Source organism: Schistocerca piceifrons, chromosome 1, assembly GCF_021461385.2.
Source record: "Schistocerca piceifrons isolate TAMUIC-IGC-003096 chromosome 1, iqSchPice1.1, whole genome shotgun sequence".
In the NCBI taxonomy this organism is placed as follows: domain Eukaryota; kingdom Metazoa; phylum Arthropoda; class Insecta; order Orthoptera; family Acrididae; genus Schistocerca; species Schistocerca piceifrons.
This window is the reverse complement of record NC_060138.1, coordinates 1,137,332,297-1,137,350,422: the sequence shown is the minus strand read 5'-3', so window position 1 is coordinate 1,137,350,422 and position 18,126 is coordinate 1,137,332,297. Positions and strand designations below refer to the sequence as shown.

Here is an 18,126-nt window from a genome sequence, read left to right as displayed (position 1 = left end):
CACCATCAATAAACACTTGTTCCAAATCTGTGTGTGTGTGTGTGTGTGGGGGGGGGGGGGGGGCAGGGCCATAGGGGCCACCAGGAATGCTGCCTCTGATACGGAGGTGGAAAATGCGGGTTCTGGCAGCATGGGGCCATCACAATCTCCCTCTTTTTGGTGGATTACTTCTCGTCCTTGGATGATTTAGACTTCTGAAAGGGCTTGTCCGCCCCCAGATACTGGGACAGAGGAGGAACATGAAGTCATATGACCTGCAACCTGTGGCTCCTTCAGTCATCAGCTGGCATCTTGTTGCATGTCAGCAGATACTGGGACAGGATCATCCTGGGGGACACCTTTCTGGTAACTGCTCCTCCAACTATGGGGTTGGGCACTGCTCCTCCGGCTGAGGATTGGACACTTATGTCCCGATTAGATACACAGTCTATGGTCCCAAAGGAGGTGTAGGGGGAAGCAGTAGGAGGAGGACCACCAACCAACAAGGGAGCAGGTGTAGTCAGATGACCCCAAGGGCCAGATGTAGAAGATATGGAGGGCAATGGCACAATGACTAAAGTGGGCGACATTGTCATAGCAGTAGTATATGTTATCATCATATATGTAGGATGTAGGCAATCTTATTTCTTCTTGGTCTCTTGATATGTGAGGTGGTCAAGAGTCTTGTATTCCTAAATTTACGTGTTTGAAAACAGTGCAATCTGGTGAACAGGGGAATGGTGCTCTCCACAGTTAACACAGATGGTGAGAGGGGCTCAAGGAGCATTTGTGTGCATCTGATGGCCACAACTCTTACAGACAGGGCTGGCATTGCAATGTGAAGTCGGGTGTCCAAATTGCTTGGTAGGGTGAATATAAGGCTTGACATCACAGCAATACATCATCACCTTTACGTTCTCAGGCAACAAGTTACCTTCAAAGGCCATGATGAAGGCTCCAGTACCCACTCTGTTGTCTTTTGGTCCCCACTGCACACAACAGGCAAAATTGACACCTCATCACTCTAAGTTAGCACACAACTCATCATTTGTCTGTAAAAGGATATCTTGGTGGAAAATGACACCCACACCATATTCAGACTTTTATGAGGGGTTAAAGTATGAGGAATAATACCCAGCTTGCCACAGTCAAACAGTGCCTGTGACAGTGGGGGAAGCATCATTTTAAGCAGAATGGAGCCATTTTGCATTTTTTTTTTTCCCCTCTCTTCGCTGTCACTTCCCAAAACCTGTCCATGAAATTTTCAATGTTGAACAAAGGTTTTGCAGTCAAAAAGGAATTCCTGTCCATCCCAGAACAAAACAAGTATTGGAGGGAATATTTATTGCCGTGTGTCTGACCCCTATGTTCCTCCCACGTGCAGCCAAGGAAGGAAATATTTTGGGGTCATTCTTCTCCACACGTTAATATGTCTTAGCTTCAGAAGAGACTGATGGGGCCATGTGTCCACCAGTGGAAAGTATAATTCATTTCATGTGCAAATCTTCTGCCATGGTACCACTGATTCCAACCAGGGGATCTCCTCATGAGCACCACCCAACCACAGCAACAATTACCAGGCCAGTAAGCCACTGCCCAGAGTCCCTGTGCCACAGCCATGATAGGCACAAAGGCTTGTGTGAGGGAGTTTCCAGCTCAGGCAACAACTATGTGATCCCTGGATGGCTTGGTGGGGTGGGAGGGGGGGGGCAGGGGGGGGAGAAGGTGGTACCATTGCACAGGTACTTGACACACTCCAATACCATCATCCCACAATGGAATGGCTACTTTGCTGGGTTTTCGATGTAGTACCTTTTCAAGAAACAAGGATGCAAAGAGAGAACAGCACAAATGTGGAACACAGGCCACACTGGACAACCTTCCCTCCATTGTGCGCACTTACGTAAAATTTAGGAAAGAAGTACCAAGTCAGACTTGATAATGGGACCACATAATTAATAATGAAAAGGTGTAGAGGGCTGGAAGGTAAGAAAACTTATGTCCAAAACACAAAGCAGATCCAAGCACAAATGACACCAAGAAGACCATCCAATGGAAAAGTAAGCAAAACAGGATAATAGAAGGACAGACTTGCAGCACAGAAAGGGAAACAGCACTGCAAGGGCTGAGGGCCAGTGGTGGTCAGGCAAGTACTTACAAAAGAGTTGAGAGTCCCCTGGGAGGGGGGAGGGGGGGGGGGTTGGCATAGTTGCATGCAATTTATACTGGTGACAAGTTTCGAACATAGCCATTCATTTTCAAACCAGACCCACACTAAAACTGCTTGTCACAGCAAAATCCCACTGACAGACTTTGGTAATGTCACACAACACATAGTCCTACAAACAGATATGGAGTCTCTTATTACCTGTGTGACACAGTCAACAGACTGAACACTCATTTGCACTCTGTTGAATGTATTATGCCTGTAATAAGATCACTCCATGTTTATTTAAGGACTATGTGTTGTTTGGATGTTACCCAAGTATATCACTGGGATTTTGCTTTGATAACAATTTCAGTCCAACTTTGGTTTGTAACTAGTCACCACTATAAACTAAATGCAACTGTAAGAGATTTAAATGAACAGTTATCAAATGTAAGTTGTTGGTCTTTCTCCTACAAATTGTCGGAACTACATAAACAAAATATATCTATTTAAGGAAGCAGATAAAAATTCTGCTTGACGTCCTCCTGAAACTCACTCTCCACTCCTTCCAATCTAAGGATATAAATTTAGAGCAGATATGGCTTAAATTCGAAGAAATACTATCAGCAGCAATTGAGAGATTTATTCCACATAAATTAATAAAGTCTGGTACTGTTCCTCCATGGTACACAAAACAGGTCAGAACATCGTTGCGGGAGCAATGAAAAAAAAGCATGCCAAAGAACGCAAAATCTTCGAAGTTGGCAGTGTTTTAATGAACCTCGAAACTTAGCACAGACTTCAATGCAAATGCTTTTAATAACTTTTACAATGAAACTCTGTCTCCAAACTGGGCAGAAATCCAGAGAGATTCTGGTCATATGCAAAGTACAGCAGCAGCAAGACACAATCAATATCTTCACACTGTCTCTAAAACAGAATTACTGAACACAATTTTCCAAAATTCCTTCGCTAAAGAAGAAGTAAATATGCCAGAATTCTAATCAACAGTAGCTGCCAAAATGACATCCTCAGTGTAGCGAAGCAACTTAAATCACTTAATAAAGCAAGTCTTCTGGTCCAGATTGCATACCAATTAGCCTGCTTTCAGAAAATGCTGAGACAATAGCTTCATACTTAGTAATCACATATAATTACTCACTTGACGAAAGAATGTGCCTGAAAACTGGACAATTGCATAGGTCACACCAATACTCAAAAAGGAAGTAGGAGTAACCCCACAAGTTACAGATCCAAATCACTGATGTCAATTTGCAGCAGAATTCTGGAACACATACTGCATTCGACCATTATGAATTACCTCAAAGAAAATGGTCTATTGACACTATCAGCACAAATTCAGAAAACATCATTCTTGTGAAACACAGCCTAGCTCTACATTCACACAAAGTAAAGAGGGCTGTCAACAGGGGTCTCAAATGGATTCCATATTTCTAGATTTCCAGAAAGCTTTTGATATCATTCCTCAGGAGAGACCTCTGACCAAATTACATGCCTGCAGAGTATCATCTGAGTAGTACGACTGTATCCGTGAGTTCCTGTTGCAAACATCTCTGTTCATAGCAACTGATACAAAGTTACCTAGTAAAACTGAATTAGTGTGTGGCATTCCCAAAGGAAGTGTTATAGGCCCTCCGCTGTTTCTATCTATGTAAACAATTTAGGTGACAGTCTGAGCAAACCGTCTTACGATGATTGCAGATGATTCTGTAATTCACCATATAGTCAAGTCATTAGAAGTTCAAAACCAATAGCAAAATGACAGACACAATGTCTCTATGGTGCAAAAAGTGGCAACTGACTCCAAACAATGAAAAGTGAGAGGTCATCCACAAAATATTACATGGAATATGTTTAATTTCATGACAATAAACCAACAAAGCTAATGGCTAGGAATTACAGTTATGAGCAGCTAAAACTGGAATGATCACATGGATATTGTCGGGGTGGGGTGGGGAATAGCAAGCTAACCAAAGATTGATTTATTGGCAGAACACTTAGGAGATACAACAGGTCCTTCTAAAGAGACTGCCTACACTACTTGTCCTCCTCCTCCTGGATTATTGCTATGCTGTGCGGGATCCTTACCAGATGGGACTGACAGACGACACTGGAAAGTACAAAGGAGGTCAGCTCATTTTGTATTACCACAAAATAGAGGAGAGAGCATGACAAATATGATAAGCAAGCTGTGGTGGTAATCCTTAAGACATAGGGTTTTTCATTGTGGCAAGATCTTTTCGCAAAATTTCAATCACCAACTTTCTCCTGTGAAAGTGACAATACTTAATGATGCCAACCTAAACAGGAAGGCATGATGATCATAATAAAATAAGAGAAGTCAGCACTAGTGTGCAAAGATTTAAGTGTTCTTTTTTCCCCACCCGCTATGAGAGAGTGGAAAGGTAGGAAAATAGCCTGAATGTGGTTAAGTGAACTCTCTGCCAGGAATTTAAGTGTGAACTGCAGAGTAACTTATGTAGATAAGAATTTCAAAGTGGCAGAAAGATTTGAAACTTACTTTAAATGTTCAGAAATGTAAAATTGTACACTTCAGAAAGTGATACAATATCAGTGAGACAAAGTCAGTCAGTCAGTCAACTCATACAAATGCCTGGGTGTAACACTTTGTAGGGCATGAGTGGAATGATCACATAGGCTCAGCCATAAGACTGATTTATTGGTAGAATACTGGGGAAATGCAGTCAATCTACAAAGAAGATTGCTTACAAATCACTCGCACTACACATTTACATATCTACATCTATACCTATACTCGATGCCATTATTAAGTGCATGGCAGAGAGTATGTCACATTGCAGCAGTTCATAGGGTTTCTTCCATCTCCATTTACGTATGAGTGCGGGAAGAATGATTGTTTAAATGCCTCTGTGAACGCTATAATTAATCTGATCTTGTCCTCATGATCCCTATGTGAGTGATACATAGCAAGTTGTAGTATATACCTAGAGTCATCATTTGAAGCTGATTCTTGAAACTTTATAAGTAGGGATAGTTTATGTCTGTGTATATGTTCAAGAGTCTTCTAGTTCAGTTCCTTCAGTATGTCTGTGACACTCTTCTATTAGATCAAACAAACTTGTGACCATTTGTGCTGCCACTCTCTGTATGTGATTGATATCCCTGTTAGTCCTAGGTATGGCTCCCACATACACTAGCAGTAGTCTAGAGAGGGCACACGAATGATTTTTAAGCAATCTCCTTTGTAAACTGATTGAATTTCCCCAGTATTCTATCAATGAAGCTAAGTCTACTGCCTGCTTGACTAATGACTGGCAGCCTAAGTGATCATTCCATTTCATACCCGTACAAGTGTTACAACCAGGTATTTGTATGAGTTGGCCGATTCCAACAGTGACTCGATATTATAAGACACTAAGATTTTTTGTTCTGTGAAAATTTTACATTTCTGAACAGTTAAAGCAAGTTGCCATCTTTCTACCACTTTGGTACCTTATCACGATTTGACTGAATATTTCTGCAGCTTTTCTCCGACAGTACTTCATTATAGATAACTGCATCACCTGCAAAAAGGCTGAGGTTCCTATTAACACTGTCCTCAAGATCATTGATATACAAAATGAACAGCAAGAGTTCCAACACACCCGAAGTTACTTCTACAGCTGACGATGACTCTCCATCCAAGACAACCTGCTGTAATCTCCCTACCAAAAATTCCATAATACAGTCACAAATTTCACTTGACACGCCATACAATTGTACTTTTGACAAGAAGCACAGAGATGGTACAGAGGCAAACGTTTTCCAGAAATCAAGAAATTTGGTATCAATCTGACTGCCTTGATCGAAAGCCTCCATTATGCCACTGAGAAAACTGTGTGTTGGGTTTCACGTGATCAATGACATCCTAGAATATTGCTCAAGAGTGTGGGACCCATACCAACCAGGACAAACAAGAGACATTGAAAATATAAAAAGAAGAGCACCATGAGTGGTCATTGGTTAGTTGCTCATGGAAGAATGTCATGGAAATTCTAAAAGACCTGAATTGGCAGATGCCTGTAGATAGACAAAAACTATCTGAAGAAAGCTATTTGTAAGCTTTCAGAAAACAGTGTTTAGTGATGACATGCACTACATCCTCATGTAATTCAGCTCCATAGATATTGCAAAGATAAGAGCAGACAAACTACAGTACACACAGAGGTAATTAAGCAGTCATTCTTCTTACATTCCATATGCAACTGGAATAACAGGAAGTGATCTTAGTACATCGTACACTGCAAAGTAGCATCAGTCATTACAAACTTCCTGGCAGATGAAAACTGTGCACCAAACTGGCATTTGAAACTTGGACCTCTGCTTTTCATGGGCAAGTGCTCTAGCAAATGCACTACCCAAGCACAACTCATGATCCTCCTTCATAGGCCCCAAGTATGAACCCCTGTTTGGCACAGTTTTAATCTGCCAAGAAGCTTCAAATTAGCACACATTCCACACTTGTTTTTCAATTACTGAGAGTTGTCACCTGGGCAGATGTAGACGGGGAGGGGTAGGAAAGGATCCACAAGTTGAGAAAGGGGTAGCAAAATAGTTTGAGGTAAATTTTTCAACAGGTAACTCAGCAGCTACACAACAAGACGAAAGGAGTTCAGAGGATAGAGCATATATGAGATAAAGATGGGGAGGAGGAGAAGAGGAAAGGGGAGGGGGGGAGAGATGGAGGGAAGGAGGGGGGTGGGGGGGAGAGATGGAGGGAAGGAGGGGGGGGGAGAGAGATGGAGGGAAGGAGGGGGGGGAGAGAGATGGAGGGAAGGAGGGGGGGGGAGAGAGATGGAGGGAAGGAGGGGGGGGGAGAGATATGGAGGGAAGGAGGGGGGGGGGAGAGATATGGAGGGAAGGAGGGGGGGGAGAGAGATGGAGGGAAGGAGGGGGGGGAGAGAGATGGAGGGAAGGAGGGGGGGGAGAGAGATGGAGGGAAGGAGGGGGGGGAGAGAGAGATGGAGGGAAGGAGGGGGGGGGAGAGAGAGATGGAGGGAAGGAGGGGGGGGAGAGATGGAGGGAAGGAGGGGGGGGGGGAGAGATGGAGGGAAGGAGGGGGGGGGGAGAGATGGAGGGAAGGAGGGGGGGAGAGATGGAGGGAAGGAGGGGGGGGGAGATGGAGGTAGGGGGAGGGGGGAGATGGAGGTAGGGGGAGGGGGGAGATGGAGGTAGGGGGAGGGGGGAGATGGAGGTAGGGGGAGGGGGGAGATGGAGGGAGGGGTGAGATGGAGGGAGGGGTGAGATGGAGGGAGGGGGGAGATGGAGGGAGGGGGGAGATTGAGGGAGGGGGGAGATGGAGGGAGGGGGGAGATGGAGGGAGGGGGGAGATGGAGGGAGGGGGGAGATGGAGGGAGGGGGGAGATGGAGGGAGGGGGGAGATGGAGGGAGGGGGGAGATGGAGGGAGGGGGGAGATGGAGGGAGGGGGGAGATGGAGGGAGGGGGGAGATGGAGGAGAAAAGAGTGGTCCACACAGAAGAGAGACGGGGAAAGGCCAAGTGAGGTATTATAAAGCAGGTTAGAAGATGGTTAGGCCATGAGGAATGCGGCAGTGCAGGATATGCTGGATCCAGAATTTCCAACTGCATAATTCAGAGAAACTAGAGTTGGAAAGATGTATCCAAACAGCCTATGTAGAGAAACAGTTGTTGAAATCATTTTGTGTTGTCGTGCACAGCATGTTGAGCAACTGGATGGTCAAGTTTGTGATTGGCAGTGGCCATTCATGTGAATAGACAGTTGGCTACTTGTCATGCTCACACAAAGCTGCAGTAATTGCAGTATAGCTGATATATAACCTGTCTGCTTTCACATGTGTCCTAGCCCTTTATAGTGTAGGAAATGCAAGTGAGTGGATTGTGGTAGGAGGTGGGGGGGGGGGGAGGGGGGTGTATGGGACAGGCCTTGCACCTGAGTATCACAAGGGAATGACCCATAAGGTGCAGGAATGGAAGCAGGTTTGCAAAAGGGATGGACAAGAACTTTCCGTATGTTGGGCAGGCAGTGGATCACTATTTTGGATTATGTCTGACATTGGGTACAATATCCATCTCAGGGCATGGCAAAAGGTAGTCGAAGCCCTAGTGAAGGATGAGGGTGAGTTTCCAAAATTGAGCTTTTCTGGCAGTGGAATGGGGAAGACTACCATTTCACAACTGACAGCTGAGTAATTTTGTGCCAAAACTGTCAAAAACAAGGTTTTTGTTTTTCTAGCATTCATTTTATCCACCAGCCTTCTTTCAAGGCTTCTCCCTGATTTTCAAATCGAAATTTAAAATTAGTTTCCTGAAACGAATATGTGAATAAAATGAAGTTATATTTTACATGATCACATTCTTATTTTTTAGTTACTGGCATCTTATTAGCATTTGTTTTAATTTTAGGTAAGCAAAGACAAAAAGTTGCATTTTCTTCAATCTGAAAAGTTTTGAAAACCTAGCTTCCATTCACTTAACTTGCATTCAATAACCAATGATAGAGAGGACGAAAAACACACACACACTCACCTTCGTACGTCAGGTCAGATGATTCTTTAAATGCATGATTCAATACTGAAGATGGAGTATTTGAAGCAGAGTGACAAATGTCCAGCGCATTGATACTGACCATTACAGCACTAGTACGTGCACACACATGCCTGACCAGACTGGTTTTACCACAACCTGGAGGGCCAGCCAAAAGCACCTACAACAAAATTTTCTATGAAACAATTTCAGAAACATCTATTCAAACATTGCACTACTGTTATAATAAATAAGTTAAATCAGTAATCCACATCATATTATAGCTTTCTGGGTGTTTACTGTATCATACACAAAAATCAAATACAGCAGACAGAATGTATAATGCTCACAGGTTTGGTATTTACCACAAACTACTTATAATAAAATAGGATCCCATATTGAGTCTGCTCTCCTACAGGCTTTATTTCAACATGCACACAATTAACAGGAACAGCTGCAGTAATTAACTTCAGCTTGCATTTTCAACATGATCCCTGATTTAGAACATCCTAGTGATGAAACTTACATTTTCAGGCTCAAGTTCAGATGTTTCTTTGTACATATACCTAAGACCTGTTTAACTGGACTTTTCCTCATCATGAACAATATTTAACTAGTACTGCTTCTGCAATGAAAACTCAAGGGGCATATTAACATTTATACAAGGAGAGTTTGATTTTCCTGAATCACTCCAAGTAAAATAGACTCTCCTAATTACTATTCTCTAATAGTTGTTTACAATCAACAACTTACAGACAGCAAAATTAGACACTATTCATTCAATGCATAGGCCTATTCACTGTAGGTATGTTCCAGTGATTGTGCAAACATAACATGATCGCCTACAATAAAATACAGAAATTCAGTTTTTAATAACAATTTTCCTTGAAAGCCGAATTCTTTCAACGACTTTTTTTCGTTGTCTACCTGGATTTATCATGGAGGTTATTAGTTGGTTTGTTCTCCAGTGTTGGCAAGAAAACATTACCAAACTGGGCCACTGTCAAATGCATACAGTCCAAACGCAAAACTTAATGTGAGGATAAAGTTCAAACGAATAAACGAACTTGTCTTTTATACTTACTTGCTCATGGTGCCTTAGCGTGAGTCGTGGTTTTTCTCTAGCTTGTTTACTCTGCTCTATGATATCTATCAGTTTTGCGCAAGCTTCATCTAACCCACCGATTGCTGGAGCTGTATGTTTATCCTGTAACTGTTCAAATCTGACCTTACTAAGAAAACTACTAATAGAAATCTTCGTTGCCGAATTGATTCTCCCGCATGAGTTTTTATTGGATGGATAAATATCCCTTACAAACACGCAATGTATTCCACTTTTCTGGATTTGTTTTAAGTTACGAAAAGATATTAAGCAACAATCTGTAAACACATACAAGCGTAGCATGGCTCTGAGCTGAGAAATCAACACATTTCTGTTTTTCTTCCATAGCTTCAGCTGCGAAACACTGTCAAATATGACAGTAACGTTCAGTGATTTGAAAACATCTGGGCTGTCCACAAACTCCAATTGCTCCACCTCTATCACACTGTTCTCCACTACGGAAGCAATAGGCGGAATCACGCAGTCAGGTGATTCTTGAAAATCTCCACATTTTACGACGCTGGTATCCACTTGGACGAAAGAGCGATGGAGATTATGCTTAGGATATATTTTACAAACGGTTTTCCAATTATTCGACACTTTAATAAAGGCGTGTTGTCCAACTTGCCACTTCCGTTGTAATAATTCTGCAGGGACATACGCTTTCTGAATGTTAAACACACTCTTCTCCACTGTCAGTAAGTTCATCATTCTCTATAGCATTTGAAAACACAGTAGCGGGCAAATCGCACACGACGCACGTGCTATACATTTGTTTACATTGAAGTGCACTGCGCACGTATCACTTGCGTGCCTAAAAGCCGGGCTTCCACGTGCATATCGCCACCGCCACTCGCGCAAGTCAACTTATGGAAACACCCTACTTTCACAACGCCAGTTAAAACACAGCTGCTAAAAAGTCGGGTTTCCACAGGAATGAATTAGTACCAGTATCCTTACACGCAAGTTAGTGGCTCCACAAGCGGAAGATGTAAATGCTTCTTCGCAACTTAGAAGAGGGCGACAACTGAAGTTATTCAATCGGAGCTGCACAGCTTTTATCCAAAAACCTTGTAGTCACGTTGATAAAGAGAATACGGATCCACAAATGTTGGGTACAGAAATGGGTAGCTCGTAGGAATCGTTTAGGGCCAACCAGTACACTAATAAATGAGTCACTTGTCAAGGCCAAGTTTCCTTCGAAGTAAACACAAATTTGAATTCCTTTTGAGCTACCTTTATGACTCTATAAAAAAGTCTAATACACAGATGCGAGATTCAGAGGCAGCTCGCATTAAATTACAAGTAACATAGCGCTATCTGATAACTTTAGACGCATTATCGTCACTGCAAAACGCGTATCGTGTTATGACGACCTCTATTTCTAAATTTTTATATGTGTACTGGTTGATATCTACAATACACTGAAGGTAGACCGGATGATTTTCTTTCGTGGAGGACCACACTCATCATTTATTCTACATTATCATGGTGTCGTCTTTATGGTCATTCGCGAATGCAACAATAAATCTTAAAATTGTCCATTCTATGTAACTGACTGGAAAATGGCGCAAATTTCTTTTACAAAAATACATCGGAAAGTAAGTGTTTTCCATCAACAATTTTGCTTGGTTTTCATCTTTAGAGTTAGTCTAAGTTCTGACAGGACACACGTGCTGCAAACATTAACGCTTCGTGTACCGGCATGTTAATTAATTTAGTAACCAAACTTTATAATATTGTGCAGGACAATCATTACTTAGTAATCGCCCCAATACGAACATTGTTGAATTTACATATGATTTTAATTAGGGTCAAGGGTAGCTGTATGTCTCTAAATGCACAAATAATTTTTTTTAAATTCCACTTCATTGTTATATTTACTCCCAAGAGCTAAAGATAATAATTATTATGATGGTACTGAAATATACGCTGAAATAATTACTGTTCTGCAGTAACAGGAACCTCAGCCACTACATTCAGTTAATATACTTTTCGAGTCAATTTCGCCACTTCAAACCACGCTGCATAACGTCATACAAATAAGTGATTATAAGGAGTTACTGAAACCCAGAATGAGATCACTATTGTACTATTTATTTAGTCACTTTACAAAGTATTTATTCACTTAGTTTAACAATAAGTGCATTATTTTGGCAAGACGCTAAAGTTAGGATCACACACACAACTCAGGTGACGCCACGGATAATGGCATTCTGCAGTGACACGGTAGTTGCATGTGTAAACACCTAGTTTTCACTGGCCTCATTCAAGTGACGCAACCTCTGTGATACCACAAAGAGTTCAACTCAGTTGTACTCTGTGCCACCGCTACCTTTCTCCTTCACTGAATACCATTGTTGTTGTTGTGGTCTTCAGTCCAAACACGGGTTTGATGCAGCTCTCCATTGTACTCTATACTGTCCAAGCATTTCATCTCTGAGTCACTACTAATCTACATCCTTCTAAATCTGCTTACTGTATTCATCTCTTGGTCTCCCTCTACGATTTTACTCCCAACACTTCTCTCCAATAACAAATTCGTGGTCCCTTGATATCTCTGAATGTGACCTACCAACGGATCCCTTCTTCTAGTCAAGTTGCGCCACATATTTCTCTTCTCCCCAGTTCTATCCAGTACCTCCACATTAGTTACGTGATATACCTACCTGATCTTCGGCGTTCTTCTGTAGCATGATATTTCAAAAGATTCTATTCGTTTCTTGTCTAAACTTCTTCGTCCATGTTGCACTTCCATACATGGCTGCACTCCACCCAAATACTTTCAGAAACGACTCCATGATATTAAAATCTATGCTCCATGTTAACAAATTTAACTTCTTCAGAAATACTTTTCTTGCCATCGCCAGTCTACATTTTATGTCCCCTCTACTTCGACCATCATCAGTTATTTTTCTGTCCAAATAGCAAAATTAATCTACTACTTAAAGTGTCTCATTTCGTAATCTAATTCCCTCGGCATCACCTGATTTTATGCGACTAGATTCCATTATCATGGTTTTGCTTTCCTTGATGTTCATCTTATATCCTCCATCCAAGACACTGTCCATTCTGTTCAACCACTCCTCCAAGTCCTTTGCGTTCTCTGACAGAATTACAATGTCACTGGCAAACCTCGAAGTTTTTATTTCTTGTCCCTGGATTTTAATTCCTACTCTAAACTTTTCTTTTTTTCTTTTTCTTTACTGCTTGTTCAGTGTATGGATTGCATAACAGGGACAGGCTACAAAGCAGTCTCCCTCCCTTCTCAACCACTGCTTCTCTTTCATGCCTCTCAACTCTTATATCTGCCCTCTGTTTTCTGTACAAGTTGTAGATAGCCTTCTGCTCGCTGTATTTTACTCCTGCTTCCTTCAAAATTTCTGAGTATTCCAGTCAATATTGTGAAAAGCCTTCTCAAAGTCTACAGATGTTATAAACGCAAGTTTACCTTTCCTTAACTTATTTTCTAAGAAAAGTGCTGCGCAAGTGTTAGTCTTAGTCGTAGGAAATGGGAATTTTGTTAAAATTCAGTAAAGGTGCGGTTGGGCGATAAAGTCTGGGGCTGCTGGCAGTGTGTAGTAATAGTCGGCAGCCAGTAGGCCAGACCGGGTAAACATAGTGAGGAACTGCGATGGTGTTATTGCATGCACGATGTGTTATGAGTGGTGCAACAACGAGGCAGGAAACCTCAGTGTTGCTTGAAGTTATTGCGATGTACGAGGCGAGGCAGTAGGCCAGAGCCTGGAGGACGATGTGTAAATGGCTGACGTATGGGAATTTACCCCTGCCATAGTTTCTGTCTCTCTCTGACACTACATCAGAAGCAAGGGGAAAAGCAGTATAAATAGACGGGCAATTTTAGCTAGAGACTAGGGTGTGCCAGGTCAGTTGAGAGTCGAATCGCACCTGTGCTGGTCTATGCTTATAGGGGCCAGTCTGGCAGTGATGCTGTAAATATTCTGTGTACTTGTTTTTTAGGCTGTATTCCACCTCTGGGGATGCAACACCGGGATGGGACAGAACGGCAGCCAGGTACTTGGAGATTGCATGGTGTGCCTGAAGGAGGGCAGTGACAGCGGTCTGCAGCGGGTCCTGGATGGGCCATGTTCGCTTCCCATCCGGGGTCCGGGCGAGGTGTAAGCCGTGAGAGGTGCGGCAGCGCTGAAGCGGGGCCAAAGACGGCGACGGGTGTTGCCAACCAGCAAGCACCACTAGTGGTAAGTTGCGGCACTGCATCCAGGAGGGCACAGGTTCGAGTTCGGTCCTGTCCTGGGAGCAGCGGCAGCCCAAGGGCCACAGGTGACCAGTATATCAACCTTTGTCCCATGGTCGGACACAGCTGGCCAAACGGGGCGGAGGGTGGTGGGGACCGGGGACTGTAACAGTCTCCGGAATCGTGGTATTAGAGTGGCACCTGTCGCTACGTGTCAGCGAGCGGCGACCAGGCGAACACGGCTGACTTCTATCTTTGGGCAGTCTTCATGACTGCAGCAGCAGAGTCGTCAGTCCAGGAGTGCTGAGACAGCTGGACTCGCAGAACAGCGCGCGGGCGGCGTGCTGATATTATGCCTCTGTAAACTAGTTGAATAAAGAAACGCTTCTGAATACTGCTTTATCACTCTGCTCTGCCCCTTGATGCTACTGAACTTCCTCGGCCTCCTGACAAAAGCAACACAATGGGTCTCAGCTTCAGCTCGGCCATCTAGAGTCCTGGGTTCGACCATCGACCACCGCAACAAAAGTCATAGGGTCAGTATTGCCTCACATGTTCCTACATTTCCCTTGAATCGAAACTGATCTTTCCCAAGGTTAGTTCCTATCCGTTTTATCATTCTTCTGTAAAGATATTGTGTTAGCATTTTGCAGCATGACTTATTAAACTGATGGTTCGAAAATATTCACACCTGTCAGCATCTGCTTCCTTTGAAATTGGGATTATTATATTCTTCATGAAGTCTGAGGGTATTTCGCCTGTCTCATACATCTTGCCCACCAGATTGAAGAGTATTGTCATGACTACCTCTCCCTAGGCAATCAGTAGTTATAATGGAATGTTGTTACTCCCTGGGTCTTGTTTGACTTAGATCTTCTAGTTTTCTATAAAATTCTTCTCGCAGCATCATATCTCTTGTGTCATCTTGCCATCTTCTCTTGCATTTCTATAATAATGCCCTCAAGTACATTGATTTATTGATCCATTTCATCTACAGCTGCACAATGTGCAAGAGATATTTGGACTTTTATGTCAATATTAACAATTTTATGTATAATTATATCTTTGTAAATAAAATAACACACATTTATATACCAATTAATTATGAATACTTAAATAAACGTTGTTAAACTATATACGGGGAGATAATATGCAAATTTCTGTGTAAGACTACATTGGATTAATATAGGAAAATTTATTTTTGTAGATATTTATTTACTGTGTAAAACCAGTGGTCAACCAATTTAGATTTGCAGTGACCAATCTTCTATATGGTTTAATGATATCTGGTAATGCGTTGTACAGTTTGATGCTATGATGGATAAGACTGTTTTGAAATAACTTTCTGTTGGCACTTTGAGGTGGGATCATCCTTTCTTGAAACAATGGTTTACTTGATTTGTGATTATCTACCCTCTCCATTATTCTTATAATTTCTTTTTGAATTTTGCTTATTCTGATAGCATCTCCAGAATTTCCTCAGAACATAAACCCATACCAGAGGTGAGATTGTATGACTGCATAATATACACATTGAACAGTGTTGCAGCTGGTACAGTTTTTTAATATCTGCAACACAAAACGAGGAGTACTTAATTTTTTGTTCATTTGCTGAATATGTGCTGTCCATTTCAAGTTGTCTTATAGATGGAGTACTTGAAATTTGGTACAGGCTGTTTTGGTAATTGTCTGTCCATATAGCTCTAGACATCAGATTTTTTGTTAGTGCTGTGTGCATATGCATAGCTACAGTCTTTCTAGTGTTAATTTTTAAGTCATTGTTATCAAGATAACATGTTAGCCTGTCAGTGGCTTCTCTTATGTTTTTTTTTTTTTTTTTTTTTTTTTTATGAGGATTTCTTCTGAGTTTCCTGTAATTAGAAAGCTTGTATCATCAGGAAATTGAAATATTTTAATGCTGTCATTACTTATGTTTAGGTCATTTACACAGAGTAAGAACAGAACAGGACCCATTACTGATCCTTGTGGCACACCATATTTAATAGTCAGTAGCTTGGAATTACATTTCCTAAAGACATTATCTCTTTCATGCTCAATTTCCACATATTGTTCCCTGTTCTTAAGATAAGAGCAGAGCCAGTTATTAGCTGCTCCAATGAGGGCAAGATTTTCTATCTTGTAGAGCAATTTATCGTAATTTATGGTGTTGAATGCCTTTGACATATCTAAAAATGTGTCCTCGGTAAATTTTTTCTTTAATGCTAACAGCACCTCAAATGGAAAGGAGTGAATTGCTGATGTGGTTGAAGGATTTTCTCTAAACCCATATTGAGATTCTGACAGAGTACCATTATCCTCTAAGAAGTCTGTTAGTCTCTTATTGAAGAGCCTTTCCAATATTTCTGAGAAAACAGACATAAGTACCAATGGTCTGTAGTATGAAATATCATCTTTGTTTCCTTTCATGTACAATGGTTCTACTTTCACCATTTTAAACATGAAGGAAAAGTTCCTGTAACAAAAGATAGATTACGTAGGTGAGTTAAGGGCTCAATAATCAGGCCCCCAGATTTCTTTATAATTAAATCAGGTATATCATTTACTTCTGCAGAGTGTTTCATTTTGAGACTTTTTATTGTAAACTGCACTTCTTCTACATTTGTTGGGTACAGAAACATTGGTTTGCTTGACGCTTTTTTGCCCGTTTCTTTATGCTCTTTTCCATGGGAGGTCTGTTGTTGTAGTTTCTCTGTTACATTAATAGAATAATTATCAAACATATTAGCTACTTCCACCAGGTTATTAATGTTTTCCAAGCTAGATGAATTAATCTTTACACAAAAGCTTATAGCCTGCGCATGATGGTCTTCGGGTCCAGCTTTAATTACTACTGATTTATATTTTGTTTTGGAGCTAATCATCATTTGGCCTATAGTAGTACTAGACTGATTCATTTTATATATAGGGGAGCATACTGTAATCTCCAAATTATTGGCTGTTAATATGTTCATCAACTCAGATTTTGAACTGCTTGGCTTATTTTAAAGTCTACATTTACATCTCCACATATAAGAACTGTTTTTCGGTTTGTTATTACTTTATTCAGCAAACTATCAAGATGAGGGTTGAATTTGTATAGACCCTCTATATACTCCTTCCACCTTTCAGCTTTTCCTTCTTTGCTTAGGACCGGTTTTCCAGCTGAGCTCTTGATATTCATACAGGTTGTTCTCTTTTTTCCAAAGGTCTCTTTAATTTTCCTGTAGGCGGTATCTACCTTTTCCCTAGTGAAATCTGCTTTTAAATCATTGCATTTGTTCTCTAGTTATTGCTGCTTAGCCATTTTGAACTTCCTGTCAGTCTCATTTTAAGATATTTGTATTCCCTTTTGCCTGCCTGATTTGGTGCATATTTACATTTTCTCCTGTCACCTATAAAATTCAGAAACTATCTCTTGTCTTACCTAAGGATTTCTATTAGACGACATATTTTTACCTATTTGATAGTCTGCTACCTGCACTATTATATCTCTCTTCCTCTATGTAATCCTTTCTCCTGCTCTTGTCAATCATTCCCTAGTACTCCCTCTGAAACTCTTAACAACCTCTGGGTCTTTCAGTATATCCAGATCTCATCCCATCAATTTCCTACGTCTTTTTTGGGTTCTTCAGTTTTAATCTACAATTCATAATCAATAGATTGTGGCCAGAGTTCATAGTTGTCACTGGAAATGTCTTAAAATTTAAAATCTGGTTCTGAAATCTCTCTTTTATCATTATACAATCAATCTGAAACCTTCCAGTGTCTCCAGGTCCCTTCCACGTATACAATCTTCTTTCACAGTTCTTAAACAAACTGTTAGTGATGATTAAGTTATGTTATGTAAATTGAGGGGTAGGGAGGGGGTGGGGTGGGGGGGCGGTAGGAGGAAAGTAGAGGAAAGGGAGGGAGCTGTTAAAGTCAGCTGGAATGGGACTTTATGTGTATTTAGCAGCAAGAAGTGAAAATATGAGCCCGACCAGCATTTGACCCTAGGCAATTGTGAAACTTCCTGGCAGATTAAAACTGTGTGCCCGACCGAGACTCGAACTCGGGGCCTTTGCCTTTCGCGGGCAAGTGCTCTACCATCTGAGCTACCGAAGCACGATTCACTAGTTCTGCAAGGTTCGCAGG

At 41.6% G+C, this 18,126-nt stretch overlaps 1 protein-coding gene across 1 annotated transcript in view; it reads right to left on the bottom strand.

The window, feature by feature from the left end:
- Positions 1 to 10,680, bottom strand: part of LOC124800592 (spermatogenesis-associated protein 5-like protein 1) — an 85,427-nt gene extending 74,747 nt beyond the window's left edge. Inside the window, 2 exon segments of the mRNA XM_047263007.1 lie at positions 8,678 to 8,855; positions 9,759 to 10,680. Coding sequence (XP_047118963.1) covers positions 8,678 to 8,855; positions 9,759 to 10,487 — 907 coding nt within the window. The 5' untranslated portion in view covers positions 10,488 to 10,680.
- Positions 10,681 to 18,126: the final 7,446 nt, after the last annotated feature.